The sequence below is a fragment of the Elgaria multicarinata genome, chromosome 1 (assembly GCF_023053635.1).
Source record: "Elgaria multicarinata webbii isolate HBS135686 ecotype San Diego chromosome 1, rElgMul1.1.pri, whole genome shotgun sequence".
Lineage (NCBI taxonomy): Eukaryota > Metazoa > Chordata > Lepidosauria > Squamata > Anguidae > Elgaria > Elgaria multicarinata.
The window spans coordinates 82,603,512-82,627,593 of NC_086171.1; the positions used below are offsets into that span (position 1 = coordinate 82,603,512).

The window sequence follows — 24,082 nt, forward strand, 5'->3', positions numbered from 1 at the left end:
TTAGATAATCATGGGAAACTCTGCATTCTAATAAGACACTGAAGGAGAAGTATCAGGGGGAAAACACCACTTCCTTTGCATTCTATTTGGTGTATAATCTGTGTATAAGTAACCCTAAACTGGTACAGAGTTGCCAGCTATAGAAATGGATCATGTTATATTTTGGAAGAAATGCGGAAAGATGTTTTATTTTTCACTGAAAAAAAATCTAACTTTCCAAATGCGATTAGAGGAGTGACATAAGATCAAGAAAAATTATTATTATTATTATTATTATTATTATTATTATTATTGATTTTATTTGTGCATCAGAATTTGGGTTAGGTATTGAAAGTATTAGTCCAGCTTTATTGCTAGAGCGTAAATGTTTGTAGGCTTCTTCAGATAGCAATAATCAATCAAAGGCAGTTAATGGAATGTTTGCAATCAACCTTTTACTGTGTTATTTGTAAAGGGACATCTTCTAATATTGCAAACTGTGTATAGCAGCCTTCTCCATCTTGATGCCTTCCAGATGTGGTGGGAGCCAAATCTGGAGGACACCAGGCTGGTATTAGGTTAGAAAGTGGGGACCGCCATAAATGCTAACCTTAGTCTCTATATTAGGAATGGAAAAACTCCGGTACACATGTCAGATATGGTTTGCAAGGTTTCTTCATCCAGCCTGGCAGATTCACCCCCTAAGCATCACTGCCTCTCCCTAAGACCCACAGCTTTCTCCAGCCCAGCAGGGGACGTCTCTTATTTCTTATCAGAGATTTTCAGTGTAAAACCTCTTATCTCCAATCACTGCTCAGAGATAAGAGTTTTTGCCTGCTCTCCCTCCCCAGGCATTTCAGTTTTTTAAAAGCCTACATTGCTGTCAATGCAAGCTTTTAAAATGGCTAATTGCAATGTGGGGTGCATTTTCAGGGGATTGATTTAACCCTCTTCATCCATCCATGGGGGGGAACCGGGTTACCCTCTTCATCATTCCACAGGGCTCACCCTCTTCTCCCCAATACCATGAAAAATCCTCCCTCCAGCAATTAGGCTTTTAAAAAAAGCTTCCACTGGTACCAATAAAAGGTCTTCCATAAGCATCACTAGTACTAACTTAGGAGCTCAGCAGGTCCTGGGGTCCACTATGATTCACTATCTATCTACAAAACAAGGTAAATATAAAATCTGTTTTGAGTCATCCCTAAAATGTGTCAGCAACAGCTACCCAACAGCAACATGGGATATGTCATTCTTCTCTTCATAGTGCTCGTTGGCATACTAGGTTGTAGTGGAGAGTACCTGATGCCTTATCTGATATGCCCCGTGATCAGTCATGACGTTGTGCGATGTCACAAATTGTGCTTGCTTACAATTTACCCTCCATGCACCCACACTTTCCCCAGTTTTTTCAGTCCCAAATCCAGATTGGGAGGATGAAGTGCCTGTGATCAGCAAAGATGCTCCACGTTGTCCTGGTCCTATACTGCTTTATGAAGCATCTGAGCCTTTCCATAATCTGAGGAAAGGCTTTGACAAATACTGCTGTGCATGTCCCTGATCAGTATACAGAATAAAATCCTGCCAGTTTTTAAAAATAAAACTCAGATGTTTTGATAAAATATGGCAGGATTTTATTCTATATACTGTTCACGGTATTATATTAGTGATTTTTAAAGTGAATATATTACTTGAGAACATGAATACCTCTGTTTGGTCATAGACACATGCAACCTTATTAAAGTTTCAAGTAAGTTTTTTTTTCGCCCCATCAATTGGAGTCAGTTCATTCTCCAGCCGGTTTCTGTGAGAGCAGGACCACTTTCTTCGCAGGGAGTGAAGCGGAAGGAGAGAGCGGTCGCCCACATTTATACCTTGTGAACTGCAAGTTTCTCAGGAATGCACTATTCAGGAAATCACTTGAAGATTTACAGGCCCCAGACTGCAACTCAGTAGGGAGGCAAGAGGATTTACAACCCAATCTTTGTGCAAAGTACAGAGCCTCAACAGGAGTTAGAGTAAGGAGTTTAGTGACTGTTTAATTGTAGCCACATAAAGGGCAGTTCTGTTTCCACTGTGCGCTATATGCAATTATTCATTGCCCTGATGACAGAGGGTTCAGCCCTCAAATGCCATTCTTCTCTTGCTTTGCCTCAGCAAGTATTTCTCTCCCCCCGCTCTCCCTTTTGCTGAAAACGTTCAATTTCCTGATTGGGATACCATAGCTATCCTGGCCTCTGCTGACACAGTAAAGACTATTTTTCCCAAGCACAATTAATATGGTGGGAAGGGAGGAGAGGAGACGGAAGTTCTGAGTCTCATAATACCCTGGAAGCAGATAGGAGATGCAAGAGTTTATTTTCTGTATCACTACAATGAATGCTGGTACCCTGGTATGTTGATAGCGTTCTTTATATTGTTGATTGATAATTGATTTCCTAAAAAACAGGCTCCACAAAGTTTTCTGCTTATTTACATGTTATGTGTTGAGCCTTTCACAGCCCAGTCCTGTGCATGTTCACTCAGAAGTAAGTTAGCCCCAATGTGGGTGCAGTTTTAAGAATGCTTCCTTTGGGGAAAGGTGGGACTCGTTTCCAAATATAAACAAGAATTCTGTCTGGCTGTATATCTATTTTTTGTGGCACTTCTGTATAGTGACACACTAGGAAATGCTTAAGGATGCTATTCTCGTTAGGCATTTCCTAAGATGAACTTGCAGACGTACTAAAAAATAAAGAGAATCTATATCAGGAGTACAGTTGAACATATGAAACTGCCTTATGCTGGCTGCATTCAAACGTCACAGTAAACCATAATTTAGTGTGACAAGCATGAGTTGCAGCAAGTCTTGGGCTCACAGATTCCTCTCCTGTGGCAGGGCTTTTTGCTTAATCACAGTTTGTCCAACCGACAAACAGTAGTTAATGTGAACTACTGTTTGTTTAAAACAAGCCAACTGGAAGCCATGGTTTAGCATAGAGGTACACAACCTGGTGCCCTCCAGATGTTTTAAACTACAACTCACATAATCCCTGACAACCAGAGGGCACCATGTGGCCTAGCCCTGGTTTAACGTGGGATTCAAACCAGGCCAGTAAGACAGACCATTGGTCTACCTAGCCTACTATTGCCTGCTCTGACTGGCAACAGCTCTCCAACATCTCAGGCAGAAAAGGGGCCTAGCCCTGCTACTTTGAGATCTTTTTATATATAAAAATATTATTAGAGGAAACAAATATGACATATTTCAGTCCTTAAACGTCAGCAAAGTTCAATAGGTGCAAAATCCACAGTATCTCATCTGTTCAGTTAATAAACTGCAAACTGCTGCTGTGGTTGCATTGTGTGGGAAGAGGAAGGCAGGCCAGAAAGGCAGCAGGGCCTGCACCATCTGGACTCCCCCCCCACCACGACAGACAGTCCCATTTATGATCAGCTGCCCCAGGGGAAGGATTTTGGGATAAAGGAAGGCAGGTGAGGATAACACCAGTCACCTGCTCCTGTTCCAGCTGGATCCTCTCCTTCCCTCACAAAGCTATTTACCACCGGGTCTTCTGGGAACGATCCTGATGCCTTTTTATGTTATATGTTTATTGTGATTCATAAATACATTTTGATGTTTCTTGTAGGCCACCTTGGAAAGATTTCTATACTGAAAGGTGATATATAAATAATTATAGTAAATAATTTTTAACCTATCGGAATTGATCTATTATGGACATGAGAGATCACACATTTAATCTATGTATTTAAAATATCTCTACTATCGTCTTTCGAGACTAAATGTGTGAGACAACCTGTTTTTTGAAGAGCTGTCTTTCTCAGCTTTGATTTACAAGTATTAGTACTTTGTCCTTGGTCACCCATTTAGTACCACCTAAGAGACACATATATGCCCCTCATACTCAATAGCCCCTCCCTCACAGGGGCCTCTGACAAAAGAGGGTGGTTCTTCACCCTCATCTCCCCTGAAGGAGGACCCAAAGTGAAGCATCTACAGAAATTGATTCCATGAAAGGTATAAAGGGAAATGTTCTCAAGTGAGGGTCAGAATCTTAATGATAATATTAAAGCCTTTGCGGGGGAAGGAAAGGATTAATAATATATTACTGTATGGGGCGGGGACCAAGGAAGAAATAGAACAAACATTTTGAAAGTTGAACAATGGTTTGAGAAAATTAAGTCAAGAACAAATGAAGAATTAAGGAAAGTAGATAAAATGTATAGAAAATGTAAACATAATAACAAATTAGAGGAAATCCACTCAGAGATTAACCTTATAGAATCTATAATATAGAGGCTGTTCCCAAGATTAATTACACTGGAATGTAGTTGAAAAACACATGTAAAGCTAGATATGGTACCAAATAATGACATTGTTCAGTTGTTAAACCAGCAAACACACTGTAAATCAACATAACTAATATTTAACTAAAATCATACGGTAGCATTTTGGTTAAGAAAAAGGAGGGAATCCCACACCCAGAATAAAATATGAGTAGTTGGTAGAGACAAAATACCTGCCCAGACCTGAAAGCGGAAGAGATCTTGAGGCTTACCTGCTGTCTGTTTCAATAAACACATATCTTTACGAATGAATCACAAAGCTCATTTAACTGGTGTCAAGTCAACTACAAAGGCGGTCTGTTACTCTAGGGAATGATTTAGACTCTGCAGTGGAAGTAATGCTAACTTTCAGTAACGCTGAAAGTTCAGAGCTGAAAGTTAGCATTACATCAACACATACCAAATACCTCAAATATCAAGGTCCACATTCCCTCAAGGGAATCTCACTGCTGCATACTGCCACCTCATTTTCTCCTCCTCCTTGTCTTTCTCCTTCTCGGTCCTTCTCCTTTTCTCTGTATTTTTCCTTCTGTCTATTAACCTTCCTTGAAGGTCCAGGCGTGGGCCCTGCATCTGGATACTAGTAAGGCCTGAGTACATGATGCTTTCCTTGTCCTCTGAGGGCATCTCCACTGTGGCCTCTCCTGCTCCACAGCCATAAAGGAGCACGAGGTTGCAGAATCTGCTCTGGCCCCTTTAAAAATCACACATGTTCTTTTGGGGTGTGTGGAGCTACTTGAAGGCTGAACCCAGCCAGCCTTTTTAAGGCTTCAGAGAACTCCAGTCATTTGTTGGCCACTGGGACCTCTAATGACTATGCCAGTAACCAGGCACTTCCGCCCAGCTGATAGCTTGCTCAGCCAGCTGCTCTCTCACTCCCTTCCTCCACCATTGCAGCTGCCACCACCCCCACCTCGTCCAGGGCTCCCCTTGCCCTGCCCATGTGTGGCTGCTTTCGTGATTGGTGCAAGAAGCAATGGCAAGCCACCCTCTTGCATGCCAGTTAGGAGCAGGGCTGGACTGGCCTGGAGCCGAGGCTGCCCTTCCAGGGACTTGTTTGGCACAAGCCAGGGAGGCTAAGTGAATGACCAGGTGGCGGTGGCTCCCCTCTCCACACGTCTGCTGGCCATGGAGGCCTGGGAGAGTCAGCCAAAATATCGTGAGAGTCCTGGCCTCAGAGCAGCCAGCCTCTTGCCACATTTCAGCCAACCCTGCCAGGAGGCTCCTGCAGCTGGGGAAGAAGGTGGAAGGTGGGCATGGTGGCTCCTTTGGGTGGAGAGAGTGGCACAGTTTGTTGTAGACCACTTCATTGTAAGGCCGTCCCTGCTTGGAACCTATTTGACCTGACTTGTCATACCTTGTTATACCCCGCCCTGACTGACTTTGACCTGACCTACTTGGGTGGACCTGACTTACTGTAGCTTGACCTACTCTGACCTGCTTTATTGTAACTTGACACTTCAACCTGACTTACTTAACTGAACCTTACTTATTTCAACCTGAATCTGTTTACTTGTCTTGACTTTTTCTTTGTGGGCCCCAAGCCCCAATAGAACAGGATACCCTGTGCAGCAATCCGCTGAAAATCCCCCTGAAATTTGCTCCCCCCCACACACTAAAGGCATTTATCAAAGAACTGGAAATCAACATATAATTAAGAGGGCTGATAAACTGACCAATTTTATTGTTGAATGGATTAACAGTTGGGAATATGTTAGATTAGATGGCTATTTGTTTCTGTTATAAAGAAGATGTTTGTTATTGTTTATTTCTACACGATTCATCATTTAATGTCTGTTGTATATTACTTCCTGTATTTTATAGGAATATGAAATATATTGTGTGTGACCCTCTCCCTGAGAAGCATTTAGGCTTAGTGGGGGAAAGCCTCTATTGCCTTCGGAATGGTTTTCCTCAGGTGCCCACTGGATTTCCACCCATTGCTGCCAAATTCCCCCTGGAAATTGCACTCCCCACAGCCCTTCAAACATGACATTATTAACTGAACAAAGGGCTTTAATAGAGCTGAGCCTCTTCAGATCTAAAGAGTGACTTTTGCTGGCCAAAGGAAATCCTTTGTCAGAGCCCACAAATAAAGAGATGACTGCTCCGTGAATGGAAACCCAAGACAGAAATATGCCACTGCTGGCAAGATGACAGGATGCGTCTTTCAGATATCTTGCTCTCCCAATATTGTTCATTTAATAAGAAACCATGGCATCTTTATGTACACTGTGCTTATCACCTGTCCCTCAAGAGGAAAGGGTCACAAAGTGTGTTTCCTAATGTTTCTTTATTGCCTTGGTTACTAAGATACATCTGTTTGCTAACTCTGGAAAATCACAGGTTTGTTCCTCTTACTGTTGTTTGCATGGTCAACAAAAGCACCATACTTTGCCGGAGGGGATGTGGAAATGTAGGGACACTGATCCATGCGTGATGGGACTGTCCCCAGATTCAACACTTCTGGTTTGGAGTATTTGGGGGTGATTTCAGATATTGTTAGTTGCATCATTGTGCCAGAACCCCTCTTAGCACTGTTAGCTCTAATAGATAATGTAAGAGGCAATTTGCCACACTGTGAAGTAATCCTGTTTCTGGTGCTAGCAGCGTGCGTGCCTAGAAATAGTACAACATTGGAAAACAGGTGCATGATGCAGGGGTGGTTCACTAACATCTGGAAAATTGCACTTTCAGAGAGACTAACTCACCATAGCAGAGTTCTGAGAGGGGTGGCCAAACACAACCAATTCATGGAAATGTGGTTTCCCTTCCTTGCATTTATCAACAAAGGGATGGTGGCAAACATCATTCTGGAGGGATCTAATGAAATGATCTGTTCTGTAAGGACATTCTACTGTTTATGAAATTAAAATAAGAATGGGAACAGTTTCTTTTTATAATTTTTGTTTGGATAGTTGACTGTTATTGTATTTGTTGACTATATTAGTTGACTATAAGCTCATTGTACAACGCACAGTAATTAAATATAATAAAGTTTAAAAAACAAAAGCACCATACTTCAGGCCACTTCATACAGGTAAAAATATAATGTGTGAATGAGTCCCACACGTTTGGAAACATATATAATACGGGTAGACTCATAAGAAATCTAGGATTGGCTAAGACGTCCTGTTGACTGTATCCTCAGTAGCAAAACTGGGTTCCCTGCCACATAATACGTAGAATGGCTCACATTTCTTTAGTCTGAGGACAATTTTAATCAAAGTGCTAATGATTTGCATAAATGAGAGTAGTCACAGAGATATACCCCTTTTAAAATGTGTATGAGAGCTTTTCTGTGGCAGGTGTTTGATATATATGTCTAAAGCCATTCCAACAGTTCCAAATCGTACAATAGTAAACTTAAATCAGGAATGCACAAAGTTTTCAATCCAGAGGGCTACATTCAATGCTTGCTTGTGGGCTGGTGCCCATATGTACCCCCATATACACAGAAACTTATACATATACACACAGGCAGGCAAACACATACACACACACACACATGCACACATATCCTTGTGATCCCAATTAGGATAGCTCTTTCCTTACTTTGTTAAGATCTCTAGAGGCAGCAGGGAAATTGGCAATGAGAAATGCAGCTACAAACGGGATCAGGGCACCTATGGAAGGCTGCCGTAAAGGGTTAGGGTTATGCACCCTCCAAGCTGTGCCCCACAGTTCAAATGTTTATTTCAAGTTTCTACAACACTATAAATGTGGGATGGGGTGGGGTGAATCAAACTATAAAAGTTAGTGTTATTTCTATGTTAGAATATAACATGGATAAAGGATACTTGTGAGTCCCTGTGAAAAATGAAACAAATGAAAAATGTGACAATGAAAATGTGATGCAGCAACTGATCACAGAGATGTCGGAGGAATATATGCAGGACATGTTTTGTGATCTATTCTAAGTATTTGTACCCAAAAAGCACTACTGATTCCTCAACTGTTGCTGATTGTAAATTATATAGTATCTTTATTTTATTTTTCCTCATCCACTGGTTTTGTCATAGGTCAGCTACTGTATTGATTTACTACCCTTTTCTGTTGGGTGCTAAAAGGTCAATGGTGGGTTAAATCTACACAGAAGGTCATGACACAGTAGAAGGCAAACATTTCCATTTAGATATTTTGCTTTCTCTCTTATTTGCAGGGCAATTATACTGGCCTCATTTTCTATCATGAAGGGTGGCCGTTGTGCATCCATGAGAAAGTCATAGTCCAGTTGGCATCTCTCCACAAAGTCCGTTTAAAACCGGGGGATTTTTACTTCCAGATTGTGCCCTTGGGAAAACAGTCGGCCAATCTAGTATTAAAATGTCTCTCCAGACATGGGCATGGAATGGAAGAACTTATTGTACCTGAAACCATGTATAGATATATTTTCACGACAGAGTTTTTGGAAAATGTAAATTGTGAATGGAATGGCTGTCCTTTGCAGAGCTGCTTGCTGACCACAGGTCCAGCTATATATAGGACTCCTTGGAAAAATATTGTGAATCCTATCTTTGTTCCTACAACTGAAACAATTCTGCAAAAATACCCCAATAACTCTCTTCCTGAAAAGTTAATCAGCAGGAGTTCTGGTGCTGAAGCCATGACACAGACCATGGAAAGTAGCAGCTCTCATGAGAGTTCTACTTCGAATGAGACCTGTTGTACTGTGAGAGAGGTACCACTCGCAGAAAACAGTGGAAATCAAGGCAATAATGATTCTAGTCTATGTCATGAACTTGGAAGCAAGGCTGAAATACAAAGCGCAGAAACCCCTGATGAGAATGAAATGGGAGATGACATGCATTCAAGAGCACTTTCTGAGGGATCCCCACATACAGACTCCAATGCAGCGAAAGTCAACGAGGAGCCAAAAGAGGCATTTGAATTGACTCCTGCCTTTTGTAAAGACATTGTATCAACTTCTCCCATAGTGAAAAGGAATGGCACCAGAAGCATAGCTTTCAGTACAGACTTGAGCAGCCCACATCAAAGAGAAAGGGATTCTTTGTACTTTGAAACAAAACGCTTGTTTAGAAAGTCATACATAGAAGCTCTGCAAAACCCAATGATCCTGGGTTCCAGCTCTGAGGAATCCATTGCAGAAGAAGAACCTCCAGAGCATGTAGCAAACTTGGTCCACGTGGACGATGATTCCAGGGTTGCTGAGAAAATACATGAAAATAATGTTCAGCAAGAAAGCTTTTGGTCTGAAAGACAATCGAAACAGGAGGATACAAGAGAGGGGACCGTTAGATTTGCGGATCATTCCCAGGCTTCTGAAAAACTGCCTGTAACTCATAAAACGTCTCCAACAGCAGGTTGCAGGTCAGAGTCAAGAAGATCACGATCTTTAGATAGGACACATAAGAGTTCACAGACTAAAGATTATAAACCCAGTGGGTTATCATATGGAGTCTTAAATGCAAATTCCCCCAAAATAATAAATGGGCATTTTATACAGCCGGAGAAACTGGATTCACGTGTTAATGAATTCACCTCTACCAAAAGCAAAGAGGATGAAGGTAAAACTGATACCTCATTGCATGTTGCTCAATAATCATGTTTAAACAATGCTAAGCTGTATGCCTCCATACATAGAAGCTATTGATAAACATTTACTGGTGTATGTATGTCTTCTTCTTTTTCTTCAGTTGATATTCTTTCTTTTCAATTTATATCCTGCTATATCCTCAGAAGTCAGGGAGACATTTGTGGGTTTGAAGGAATAAATAGGTCTAAGCAGAGCAGCGTAATAAATGGACTTCGGGAACAAAAGAATAGCTACAGAGAAATCCATGTTCTATCTGCAATTGGCTTGTCATCATCAGAGGTTTAAAGTCATCATGGACTAGGGGTGGGTTGCGTGTGGCCGTCCAGATGTTTTGGCCTACAACTCCTATCAGCCCTAACCAACATAGCCAATGGTGAGGCATGATAAGTTGTAGGCCAAAACATCTGGAAGGTCACAAGTTGCCCACCCCTGTTGTAGACACAGTCCAGTAAGAGAGGAAATCAGTGGAATTTTGCTAGGTGAACTGCACTAACCGTGCATGAGACTTAGAGCTACTTAGTACATGACTTTTTACTTTCACAGGCATAAGGGAGAGAAAAGAAGTATGCACCATTGTATGTGAAAATCATTCATGTGCCTTTTTAATTACATATACATGTATTGTTTTATTTGGGCATCATCAGTACGCATTGAGCAGAGGAGCAATCCAAAAATATTCTAAAATACATTTAAGTGGGAAGCGGTGATTGATAGTGGGTTCCCTCATGTGCACTCACAATAAAATAGAAGCATACATATCGATCAAACATGATCGTATATATGAGTATATACTTTTTCCTTACATCTGTGTATACTTGTATTGATAAAATGCTGTATTTAAGACAACCCAATTTAACTTTCTTTGGAACAACTCCAGGAGACTTATACTGATGTATTTCTTTAATAATTTAGTTGACTGGTTTTTCTATTTTCTGGACTTTTTTCTTCCTTTTTGAAAAATATTCACAGCAGTATGTTTCACCTATTCTCTCTAATTGATGAAAGAAATTAATTTAACCATGTAAAACTGCTGATAATTAATTGATATCAAGTTATGCACTACTGAGGAAACTTGCAGTGAAAAAGCCTGTAGACTAAGGGCATGGCTTTAAGAATATTTACTTTGAAGTAATCTCAGTTGAAATAAATGGGAATTGCTGCTGTTTGAATATGTTTAGGGCAGATTCTGTAAACACAAATCCTCCCAACTGCACACCAATTTAGATTAAAGTTGCAAGACAAAGGTTACAGTTCTCAACATTTTCTGCTCACTATAGTCCTGAAGTAGTCACATTGCCCTAAACAATATTTCTCACAGATATATAGCTTAGTGATTATGTGAGGTGCGGCAACAGAAAATCTGCATTCTAAAGTAAAAACCTAAGCACTAGGTTTTTACAATCTGTAGGATTTGGCTCAAGTTGAACAGGTGGTTTCAACAGAACATAAATACGTAAGTGTCCTATAAAGGAAAGAGAGTTGTCTTTAAATGGATAATGTTTTGTTTAAAAGCCAAGAGTTAAAAATATGATTTTACAATCTTGCAAAAGACAGCTTTGCTGCTGCTGCTGCTGCTGCTGCTATTATTATTATTATTATTATTATTATTATTATCATCATCATCATCATCATCATCATCATTATTATTTTGCTTTTAGTGTGGTTTACTATCATCAACTTGTTCTGAAAATGAAAGTTAATATTGTTCCCATTTTACAGATAGGGAACAGAAGCAGAGAGAGAATAAATTGTCCAAGAATATTCATATCTAGGATGTGAAGCTAGATGGTCTCAGTTCATCTAGCACTGGGACCCAATAATAATTACTCAATCTGGTATAAAATACTAATTCTATTAAAGACAAGCTTTTTATTACCTTGTATGTTTCATATGTGTCAAAAGTATTGATGTAAAAAATACCATTTGTCAAACATTTCACAGAATTAAAACTTCTTCAAAATATATGTATCAAAAGGAGTGAAAGGCTTCCATTTGGAACGAATTATCTATTTAAACGTAGATTTTGTGTGTGTCCTGCTTTAACTCAAAGCAGCAGTAAAATTCACTATTAATAAAGATTTATTTATTTATTTTATGTTGCTTTTCAGAACAAAACTATTTTTAAGGTGATTCATAACCAACATCATAGAAATAATTCAAAACTATAAAACACATATGAAGCATTTAAAACTCAAACTGCAGGATAAAAGCAACCCATTCTTAGGGGTAAGAATGGAAATCCCACACTCTGTCTCTCCTATGCAGTTTTGAGGAGGGCCAGACTGAAGTCTCATCCATCATCAAACTGTTGGTTTCTTTCATAGGTGTAATAGGGAACAGTCTCTAATTTTCACCATCTCAGCTTCCTGAAGGGATGGACTTGAAAGCGTTCCTTTGGATGGGTGTTCAGTGGCTATCTGAGCAAAAAGTTATCAGAAATGCATATCTACTCAATTTTCCTGGCTACTAATGAGCTGGAAAGATTTCCCTTCACTTTCTTTGCCTACATCCTCTTTTCCCGTTCCCTTCCATCTTCTCCACTAGTGTTAGCCAGTCATCTTATGTTCTAGTTACTCTGTGTGGAAGTCACATTTATTTATTTAGCCACTCTTCATCAAAAGATATCAGGGAGATGATCAATAAATACAACTAAAAATGGTCATGCTACCACAAAATGAAATAAAAAGAATGAACTATGATTATAAAACAGCAATAAAAGGCTGTCTAAAAAAACCTAATAAGACAGACTGACCAGCTTAAAATGTCTGAGCAAACAGAAAAGTTGTGAGCTAGTGCTGAAATAATTGAAACTGATGTAATACCTTCATTGGGAGGGTGTTCTTCAAACAGGGTGCCATGAGAGACTCATTCCCTAGTTGCCATATTGTATTAACTTACACCAAACAATAGTTCTGACGAGGAAAAAGTTGATGATAGCAAACCTGGCGTACTATCCCTGGCAGTCATTTAATGGTCGTTCCCTCTCCCCACAGAATCCTGGGAAATAGAAGAAACAGGAGCTGCTGAATAGTTTTTAAACTGTGTTTTCGGCTTCCTCATATTGGAAGATTTCCCACAAAGTCTTTTAAGACCTAATCCTCTTTGTAATATTAGGGTTTGTTTTAATACTTTCCCAGAACATGAGCAATTTTTTACAAAGTGAAGCAATTAACCAGAAAGAGAGAGGGCGGGGAGACCTAAGCTATCCTCTTTCACTTATCTAGTGTTTTCTCCAGAGCCAAAAGACTCCAGAACTGATTTCCGGGATTGTGAGTCTAATGCAAATGTGTCACCTCTGTTGCCGCGCCATGGGAATGAACTGCTGTCTACAAACCCCGGGGATCCTGACCACTTCTTACCAAACCAGTTGCTTGATGTGAATCAAGAATTGCTGCAGTCTGGAGTCATTGCTCTATGTGGTATGTAGTATATAGATAATGATGTATTTAAGTAAGCAGAAGCATGTGCAGACTATATAGACATCTTTTAAGGTATGTCTGCACAGGAGGTTCCTATGCTTTCTTGTAGGGTTAATTGGGATGCATGAGAAGGAAAGCCCATGCTAACATTAGTTTGTGTGTATAGCCTTGTTGGCTGCACAGTTATCTGAAGAGCAAACAAAATGTAGTTTAAATGAGCTGAAGATGAGCGTCTGTCCATTGTCCCTGGATGCACATCTGGTTGCCACTGGCATGAAAAGACAAGCAGATCCCCTCTTTATATTCAGCTTTTCAAAATAAATTGTTATAAAAAGATATTTTAAGGAAATTTGGGCCTAGCTTCTTTTAGCTACACTAAAATAAGCTTTGTGGACTTCAATCAAATTAGAATCTGCCTTGTTTGTTTTCTCATATGGTAACCTTTTTATTTATATATTTCATTTCTTTATCGCCCAATAGCCAAAGCTCTCTGGGCAGTATACAAACAAATATTTTTTTAAAAAAGAAAACCTCCAAAGGTTCAGTTTGCAGAATGTAATCTCAGTTTCATATTCAGCCCATCCACCAAATCCTTCGCCAAGGCAATTTTTCAAATTTGAAATTTACAAGTATGTTCTATTCCACTCCTATGCTAAGGAACATAAAAGAAATAACATAGCTTCCTGCTGCCAACAAGAGTCTTCCAATAGAAACCTTAAGTATGGAATACAAAGTAGCAGGGGCATTTCTGTCGGAAATAATGCTTCAAAAGTGACTGAAGTTATAGACTGCATGCCGGCTCTTTTTGTTTATTCCTAATACAATTCCATTATTATTATTATTATTATTATTATTATTATTATTATTATTATTATTATTAATTTATTTATATAGCACCATCAATGTACATGGTGCTGTACAGAGTAAAACAGTAACTAGGAAGATGCGTACTACATGGTGGGAATGTGCAAAGATGGCAAATTCCTTCCCAGCTGCTCTCTGCTCTCATCATTCTTAAATGGCTCACAAGCCATATGCAGCCCTCATAGCTGTTTTTGTAGGGCCCAGCCACAGCAAAGATTACCGTGATTTTGCAAGGAAACAAGATACATGGTCTTTACCATAATTTTTGCTACTGCCACCATCAGTGGCAGATTAAGCAGTGACAATTTCAAGGGAGGTGGGGTGTAGCCATGGTGAGTTCCAGGGGGCAATGGTACCCCCTGACCCCAAGAGGTTGCCTACCCCTGCCTTTAGGGCTTTGCCTCTTTCCTGTCTGTCCTTCAGTTCTGAGTCAGCACTGCTATAGCCCATTGCTGTGACCATCTTAGCAAGATGTCCCCCATGGTTACTAGGCATAAAAGTAGAAGGGAGAAGAGGAGGAGGAGAAAGCAGTGGATTTGTAATATCACCCATTACCCCAGTCCACATCTATAGACTTCTTTGTTCATGTTCTTAGGTCTGAGTTGAGGGTGTTATGATTGATGATGTCATAAAGGCACTACTGATGTCTCCATCAAGCATGAAAAAAAGCACACAATTCCTTTATGACATCAAGGAGGAGGTGCCAAGTAGGTAGATAGACTCAGAGATGTAGGGCGTTATAGAGGATTCCTTCTTTTTCCTTCTTTTGTTCATTCACATTTTCTGGTTAGGGAACAGGGATCGTGTTGGAAGAGCTGTGGTACAGGTCTGCATAAAAAATGGTGCCTGGTTAAGTGAATATTCCAGATTCAACGAGATCACACAACTACTAGTATATTTCTACAATATTCCCAGGTAAGGAGGAATATAAAACATTGTTCATATTTTTAGTGTAACATTATTATTATTATTGTTATTGTTATTGTTATTATTATTATCATTTATATACCGCCCCATAGCTGAAGCTCTCTGGGCGGTTTACAAAAGTTAAAAACCGTGAACATTAAAAAAAACACCAGTTGTATGGAAGAGGTGAGACTCCGTTATCATCAAGGCCCTAGTCCTGGGGTGTAGAAAGTGCCAGGCAAAGTCTGATTAAAGTCTCTTGGTGTGTGGTGCCTATGTAACAAACTAAAATACAATGTTTGGGACTACAACCCACAGCATTCCTGACCATTAACCATGCTGGCTAGGGCTGCTGGAAGTTGAAGCCCAAAACATCTGGAGGGTACCAGGTTGAGGAGGGGTGATCTAAGAAATTGAAGGGGAGGGTGAGCAAGCCAGGCTTGCCACACAGGGGAAAAAACACCATAGTGATTGCTCTCATGTTATATGCTTATAGGCACTCTGAGGGATTATTCTGCTTCCTATTGGAAGTGACTGGTTTGCCAGGAGTGTGGCTTTCATAGCCATATTTCTGTAGTAGAGTGGACAACGTCAAGAAAGCACTTTAGAAAATGAGTTACTGGTGTCAGCATATTAAAAACAGGTACCTATAGGTTATATGGGTAAAAACAATTGTATATAGGTTAACAAAGAAGATGTGAATGAATACAGTCTCAAAAATGACCTTGAACGTCATTGTCAAGGTCATATATCACTGCATGACATGGGTAAGTGCATTTTCAGGAAAAGTGTAGCAACAGCAAAAGTAATGTACCAATTTGGACATACCATATGGCAAAATGAAAGTCAAGAACTCTGTTACCAAGCATATAATGTTTACTGTTTTTAACTTTTGTAAACCACCCAGAGAGCTTCGGCTATAGGGCGGTATATAAATGTAATGAATAAATAAATAAATCAGCAATGGAAGTCTTTCTTTGATGGGCACACTGCTATAATGACTTTGGGCCTGGCCTTTTCAATAGAATAGGTGTAGATGCTCAATACTTTGCACTGTGCTCATTGCGACCCGGTGCTCCATTTTCATTTTACTTACACATTTTTATAAGTATAGTTTTAAGACCTTCTGTTTATTTGTTTTAGAAAGGATGTCCGTGCTTTGGGGCTGGTTATTTTAGTGGATGCTCGCAAGAATCAGAATGCACCTGCCCTTTTCAAAGCTTTGGCAGCGTTACAGGTGAGTGCACGTAGTTACAATGCAGTTTTACAGACTAAAATCTGGAGATTATTCTAATAATTAGGGACTGGTATGAGTTCATCTGTCTAGAAACAATGAACAGTATTTTTTTCCCCTTTGAGTTTGGGACATTTTCGTCAGCCGCCTTCTGATGATAAAGCAGAAACTATTTTCATTAAGCTTGTGAGTTTTTCAGTGAGAAAATCTAGATCCTGGTGCCAATTAAGCTCATAGTAGTAAGTATGATTGATTTAACAGATATTTGCTCTCATTCTTTGGCCTGGAGGTTTATTATGTTGCTACTGGAGATTCTACCTGCCTGCAACCATTGAGCATGTCAGTATCTTAGGCTGACTGTGTACCAACAGGACTCTCCATTAATGCAATTGGGAGCTAGTGGTTCTTAAAGCAACTGGAAACAAGCAGGAATGCTTTTTTCTGGAACTGGGCAAATCAGCAGAGCTCACAGAAAGGAGCTCCACTAACCTGTCCAAATCTGGAAACAAGTGTTTCCACAGGCACAATACAACAGTGGCAGTATTGGATACTACTCTCTGTAGCCACCTACCTACTGCAGTCATGAGTTCTGGATAGCATTCCTCCCTGATTAAAAAGCTTTGAGGAAATATGTACAGGGACAATGTTTGGTGGGTTCTCAAGTACTTTGTGATTACCAGCTCTTCATCTAGATGGGAAAGCAAATTGTTGTTGAATTCACACCAATGTAATTATCTTATTAAGCTGGCTTTAGTATTTTCCATGCACTGCAATACAACAGGCATGTCTTGTAGTGAAACAAGTCCCCACAAGATGCTGAATTAAATTCTGGAAGTAAGGCAGTTTGTGTCGGTTCAGTATTTTAAAAAGGTTTTGGCCTCTGCTGAAAGTAGTGGAAATGAAGAATTAGGAAATACGTTTATGCATCATAATGCCTTCCTTGTAATGCCTTCCTGGCACGCTTCCTTACGTCAACTCTACTTTTTCATGTTAATTCACAGTGCATCAAAGCTTTTATTTGCCAGAAGAATAAGCGGCATTTCCTCTAAAAATGTTTGTTTTTTAAATTTTCTTTTGAAGTAGGGGTTTAATTGAAGTGTGGTACCTTTAGGTTAGTTTTCTCCTTTATTGCTTTAAGAAAAATACATTTTGAAAACACTTAAATTTTGTAACGTTTTTAACTTTATTTATACAAATGAAATATATTTGAGCTCTCTGCAAATTCCAGTAGGTTTGAATGGGGTGGATTTGAATAAGTTGATTATTATTATTTCAAGTTACTGTTTTTATTTATTTCGGTCATAGACCAGCACAGCAGAAAACATCATCAACAATAATATTAGAAAACCCCAACAAGGTACATACAATAAAATACATACATAAAATACAAAAAACACGGCAGTCTCAGCCTAAGTCTAAGGTGCAATAGAATTCTTCAACATCAATTTCCGTTGGCTTATGGCAGCAGCACAAAAACTGGCCACTTTTAGAATAACCTGAGGATTCTGATCCGATAGAAGATGTTTTATGTAGCATTCATCTGATCTACCGGGAGTTCATATTTCAAGTTATGAGTTGCCCTATAGCTGAAGTGCTCAGGGAAACATGCATAATGAAAATGAATATAATAAAACCAATAACATAACTTAAAACAAAAGGAATTTAAAAGAATTTAAATGCAGCTGCAACAAAAGTAATTTTTAAAAGCAGAAGAGAAATATCAAAACAGATGATGATGATGATGATGATGATGATGATGATGGCAACATTGCCTTAAGGTTAAAATGGCATTCATGCATTCATTCATTCATGCATTTATTTCTTGCAGTTCTATTCTGCCCAATAACCAAAGTTCTAATTCAAACATCATTGACTTAAAACTTTGGACATATTTGATTGTTTCAGCGTGCAAAGCTACACACCCTGCAATTATAACCATTGTTTTATTACACCATTCAGAATTGTAAAAATTATATAAAAATAACGAAGGAAAAGAAAGTGACACGGATTGATCCTATGTAGAGATAGGATCTCTACATCTCTGTGTAGAGATGGATCTCCTATGTAGAGATGGATCTCCTATGTAGAGATGGATCCTATCTATGTAGAGATAGGATCTCTATGTAGAGATACTCAGAGATAGGTCTCTGAATTCAGTGTATTATATCCAGTGGTCCCTTCACTTATGGAAAGCTCTTTGATCTACCAGAGGCTTCCATAAGCAAGAAGGATGGAAGTGATCCCCAATGGCCAACACAACCCATCCCTCCACCAAAATCTGCTCCAGAGGGTTGGGGAAGCCTTTGGGACAGTGTGGGAGGTGGAAGGGTAAATCAGCAAAAATAGCTTTCTTCCCCATTAGATTAAAAAGACTTCTGCCAACAGATGGACACCATTGGATACAACCCAGTGAAATTTACTATTAGGTTAACATGAATAGGTTTGTAGCATCAAAACATGCTTACATTAGTGTTATAGGAATGGGAGGGACTTTCAGGTGCTTCAGGGGTTGATCATGCTGGATGTGGCCTAACAAATAATTGGACAGAAGGATTGTGTAGATGGGACTTCAAGCAGACCTTGCAGTGCTCATTCCGGGGGAGGGGGATGATCCTTCTCTGGGATGCCCTATCCTTAGGTGTGCCAGGTCACAGGACTATCTGAAGTTTCCCTCCCTGGGGGAAGGAATGAGATCTTAGGGTAAGTAGCACTTATTTCTGCTTGGCTCATTTTTGTGGTTCCCTAAGTGATCAGACATAGCCAGGCTCTGTTCCCTGCCATATGTTATTAGGCTGTGTACCTACCACGCTCAGGTTGTAATGTTCAAAGCTCACCCCCACCCCCTGGGTCTTCTCAGTCCTATCTATCCTCTGGAATGGAGACAGGGTAGAAGGCACCAATGACAATGCATTTGCATCCATTCTGCTTACTTTAACAACTTCCTGAAGAGTCTTTGTCTGCAATCCAAAACACACATCTATTGAGTCAGTGGAACTCAGTTCTGGAGTAGTCAGAGTAAAGTTTGTTACTTTATTGTTGTTGTTTGGGGTAGGAGTTATGATTGTAAACCACCCTAAGGCATTTGCCAGTTTGGCACTATATAAATTTAACAAATAAATCATAAATAGTCATGTAATGGATTAATCTGCTGGCTGTCTTCCCATTTTGAATCCTCGGCGATTGCTGCTGTTCTTGGTTTTTACAGATTCAATTTTATTTTTCAGATAACCTTTTCACTTAAAAAAACACAGAATACATATCATGAATGCCATTAAATGAGCATAATTTATGCCATTAAGTGTACATAAGCGAGAAGGGTACATGCTGTGTTTCATCGAATTTGTTTTGTTTTGTTTCGTTTTAGATTGCTATTCCCCATTCCATTCACAGTGTTCTGATACTGACTAACAAGGAATCTGCTTTTAGGCCTGACAAAGATGTCACATTGCAGGTAAAACAAATAAGAAAAAGATTAAATGTTTTCGTATGGATACCGTTTGATAAAACAGCTTGTAATTTGCCTCTTACTCTTGGTTATATATCCCAGAGAAACCTGAGTAGTAACCGATGCTGCACTCTGAAAACCAGGCAGTATATATCACAGTTTAAGCAACATTGCAGGGTGGCATTTCCTGGCTTTTGTGCAGTTTTTCCCATTCTAAAAGGTTGAAATAGCTCTCCTAAAGCTTTGTTACTGGCAATAAGAGCTTTAAGCTACAATATGCTGGTATTCTTGGGGTGTGTGTGTTGACCTTGCACCCTTTGCCCTCAGCTCCACACACGACTGGAATGTAGCACTTGAAATCATCTTTGAAATTGAATTAAGCCCAGGGGCTGAAAGAAGTTCAATTTCCCGGCTTCAGTCCGCTTGCCTTTCTATCCCTTTAAAGGAAAGGAAGTCAGGTTGCCTGCTGCCGCCTTTATATGACTATCCTCACTGCCTGTGGGCTGTAAGAAACAAACCAAAGAGGAAGTGGGTGGTCGATGTGAAACCACCTTCTCCGTTTCAATCTACAATGCCAAGGCTTCAACAGCATTGAATTCAATGAGACTTGCTTCCAAGTAAGCAGGCATGGGATTGGATTGTATGGTTTATTGTATAATTGTATAAAGCTACTTTCAGCAAGCCCAGCTGTTTATTTAGCCAATCCTCTTTGGGTTGGGCTATTTGGGGGCATCTTCTGATATTCTCTCTCTCACACAGAAATTCTCCCTGAAGTCAGTGGGTAGATAGATATCTCCATTCTGTCACTAATTTTTCACAAATGGTCTTTTCTGTTTTCGCCTAATGCTCAGATGGTACAAATTCCCATATTACCAAGAGCACTACAAGAAAACAGGTCATTTCTTGTGAAGCTGAAATTTGCACTCTCCTCCTCCCCTTCTTCACCTTCAAAATTATGTTAAAGATGATTGCTAGATGGCTTGCAAGCTTTTTAGGACTTGGATTTATGTTATTTAAAACATGCAAATTTCATTAACATGTCCATAAATTCTATATAAATATTGACTTTGTTTGATAGTGTGAAGTTCTCACATCACTGAAGGCTTTGCATAGATTCATTGATTGCACCCAACTGACAACAGAGTTTGATGGAACATTCCCTTACAATCATAATGACTGGATATGCTTCCGAAGAGTGAGTTAAAATTTTGAACTCTTGGGACTCTTTTTAATTGTGCTTTCTAAACAATTTTTGATTGCCTCAGTTAACCTTTAGTTGGTCATACAAGTTAGAAATGAATAGTACTTACCAGAGTCAAATACGTATAATCCATGTAAAAGTTCCTGGCTCAATTGAGATAGCACCCTCAAGCTTAACAAGGATCTGGCATGATGTTGGAATTAATAAACTACAGTTATGGACATTACTCAAGCTCCAGAAGCTGCTGCACTGTGGAGATGGAAAATGAAAGCAAATGAAATGCTTGAAGTCTAAACTGTGGCATGCTAGTATGGTTCTAAACTATGGGTAGCACAAGCCATATCTTGTTGTAATGTCTGAATTGAGCCATTGAGTCTTCCTCAAAAAATTCATCCAAATCATGTTCTAGAAAAAGGAACTTCTGCAGGTTGAGTTAGTTGTCACAACCACCACAATTCAAAATCCTTACAAGGTGAGCTATAGCTTTTCCTGCTACGATGCTATAGATTTTGCCAATTGACTCTAGAAAACAGCCCGGGCTTCTCATCTTTAAAGACTCTATTTATACTTGGGGGCCAAAATTCTTACGATGTGTTTGTTTTAATGCTCTAAAATGAAAAAGTATATTCAAATTTAATTTTTTAGTTTGGGTTAAGTCCTACCCCACCCCTTGCGAACAATGTGATTCTTCCTGTAATACTTTTGCGACTGGCTTATTGGGTTTTTCCTGTTTTCTTAGTGCTAAAACCAAATACCTGAAAAAGCCACTATAACACCTGGAAAATGTTGCATGTGAACTTTATATTATGGATGTGGTTGTTCTTACATGAGTAGTGCTATACATTATGGGTTGAGTTACTGATCCAAATTCCTTCCTGCAGCTGCCTCTTCTTCCCATCTCTGCTTACACCAGCCCATGCTTAGGCAGTCATTTGAACCACTTCTGCGGCCTTTGATAGTTATGTCTATAACCCTTTAAGAGAACATGATATCTAGGGTTGTAGTGTGGAATACATCTGTGCCTGAACTGATGTTTCAGGAAGGGAGTCTGAGGAACTGAGGCAAATGCTGGTGATAAAAGATGAATTCTCAACCTTAGTGACAATTTGAAAGGTGGCTTTAGAGGGGGATTAGACAAATTCATGGAGGATGTTGATCAACAGCTACTCGTCCTGATAGCTGTATGTTACCTCTAGTATCAGAGGCAGTATGACTATGTACACAAGTTGTTGGGGAACATGGACAGGACGGTGCTTTTGCATTCATGTCCTGCTTGTGGGTTTGGGCATCCAGTTGGCCACAGTGTGAACAGAATGCTGAACAAGATGGACCCTTGGCCGGATCCAGCATGGCTCTTACGTTCTTATGTGGGCAGGACATGTGAGGTGACGCTTTGCTAGGCAGGACCTGAATAAAATCAACCTGTTTGTTACTTGTTTGTCATGGGGCACATGGACATGATGATGCAAGTTAACTAAGAGGCAACACAAACTCTGGGTATTGGGGGATAATATTGCAATATTTGAAAAAAGTGCACGGAGGACAATCTTAATGAAATTTGTGGATTACTACTATCATTGCTGTTTCTAAATAAAGCCCCTAACTCTGCAGTTTCAAGCATGTGGATATATCCTGTGACAAATACACTTCAGTGGCACTATTGAAGAACAGTAGTTTTTTTTTTTTACTGTTTTAATTAGTTACTGTATTCCTACTTGCAGAAACTTGAGCCGTTCATTACAAACTGCAAAGAGGCTGTTGTTTTCTTGCAATACTCAGTATGTTCACTCAACAGTACCCAAATGCCAACTACAGCACGAGTAAGTATTGATCTTGTTTGGTGTTTTTAAAATGTGGTACTGGTGATAATCACCTGGGCTTGAACTACTGCATGTTGGGAGATGTAGAGAGAGAGCAACTGGTAGCATAGTGGCTAAATGAATGAGCTGTGAATTAGGAAGTCCCTGCTTCAAATCCTGCCTCTGCTATGAACTCACTAGTGAACTTGTGCCTTCTCGTTCTTTGGGCCTGTTCACACGTCAGGTTATCCTAGTTTATAAGCCATGCATAGTAGCTTATTTTGCAAATAGCCTACCTGTGCCCCGACAGACAATCGGACAAATAAGCTGTACAGCGTAGAGTTGTTTTTCCCCACCCTTGCTCCTCCTCCCTCTGTAGTCCTCCCACCCAGCTGGGCAGGTATTCCAAATTCCAGAAGGATTTTCAAGCCTTTGTAGGGTCTCCTTTCTCCATTGTGCAACAAAAAGTGGTGCTTTAACTCCTTGAAACTTTTCAGAAATGGAATGAAATTTAATATATGGGGAGCCACCACATGAACTACTGGGCTTTGCATTTTCATGGAAAAGTGAGGATTTATCCATATGTGAAGCCATTTGGGAAACACACCAGGTGTGTGGCAGAGACACAGCTGAATGTGGCAGGAAGACAAGTTTGCTCAGAGATCGCTCAAGAGGAGCAGAGCAGCGGTGGCATTTTGGCTGCTCTTTCCAAGCGTTTTTGTAGGTGATCTTGGTAACCCACACTAGCACAACAGATGACACACTAACCCACCATTGGTAAAATAACCCCTTTCTCTCTCTCTCTCAGCTCATCATCCATACTGTGAGAATCATAATATTCAGTTACTAATATCTATGAAGTGCTTTGAATAGTCATGATTGGCTCTCCAGCAGGGAGCACTGCAGGAAAACGGGGGGACGGGGGGGAGCCAACTGGGAGCAACATGGGGGGCGGGGGCCTTGCAGGGTTGTATGCTTGAATGGAATAGGGCAGCATGTGTGTGAGAAGGAAAGAGGGAGAAAGGGTTTCTCTGTAGAATTATTAACAAGGTAAAATAAGTAGCATTTATTTTGTTTAGGAGGTGAATGACTTAATGAACAAACACAAGACAATGATGAAACTTGTTCTGGAAGATGAGCTATTGGTGGCCTTAAGACTTGAGGGTGGGACGATCCTTGCAAGGCTTAGGAAGGAGGAATTTTGCAATACAGAAGATTATCGGTAGGTATTTGCTTTGTCAGTATGGTATTATTGATTGCAGATTGCTGTGTAATTTTTCGATATTGTGATGCTAGTTGGCAAATATTAAATTCAGAGCGTTAGAAGCAGC

The 24,082-nt window shown here is 39.9% G+C and overlaps 1 protein-coding gene across 1 annotated transcript in view; it reads left to right on the top strand.

Moving 5' to 3' along the window:
- The window catches only part of PLEKHG4B (pleckstrin homology and RhoGEF domain containing G4B), an 82,584-nt gene that overhangs the window by 26,564 nt on the left and 31,938 nt on the right, over window positions 1–24,082 (top strand). The window contains exons 3-10 of the mRNA XM_063131046.1: window positions 8,489–9,854; window positions 13,108–13,302; window positions 14,958–15,081; window positions 16,216–16,309; window positions 19,671–19,757; window positions 20,830–20,946; window positions 22,674–22,772; window positions 23,831–23,973. Of these exons, the coding sequence (XP_062987116.1) occupies window positions 8,489–9,854; window positions 13,108–13,302; window positions 14,958–15,081; window positions 16,216–16,309; window positions 19,671–19,757; window positions 20,830–20,946; window positions 22,674–22,772; window positions 23,831–23,973 (2,225 nt within the window). The remainder of the gene's footprint in view (window positions 1–8,488; window positions 9,855–13,107; window positions 13,303–14,957; window positions 15,082–16,215; window positions 16,310–19,670; window positions 19,758–20,829; window positions 20,947–22,673; window positions 22,773–23,830; window positions 23,974–24,082) is intronic.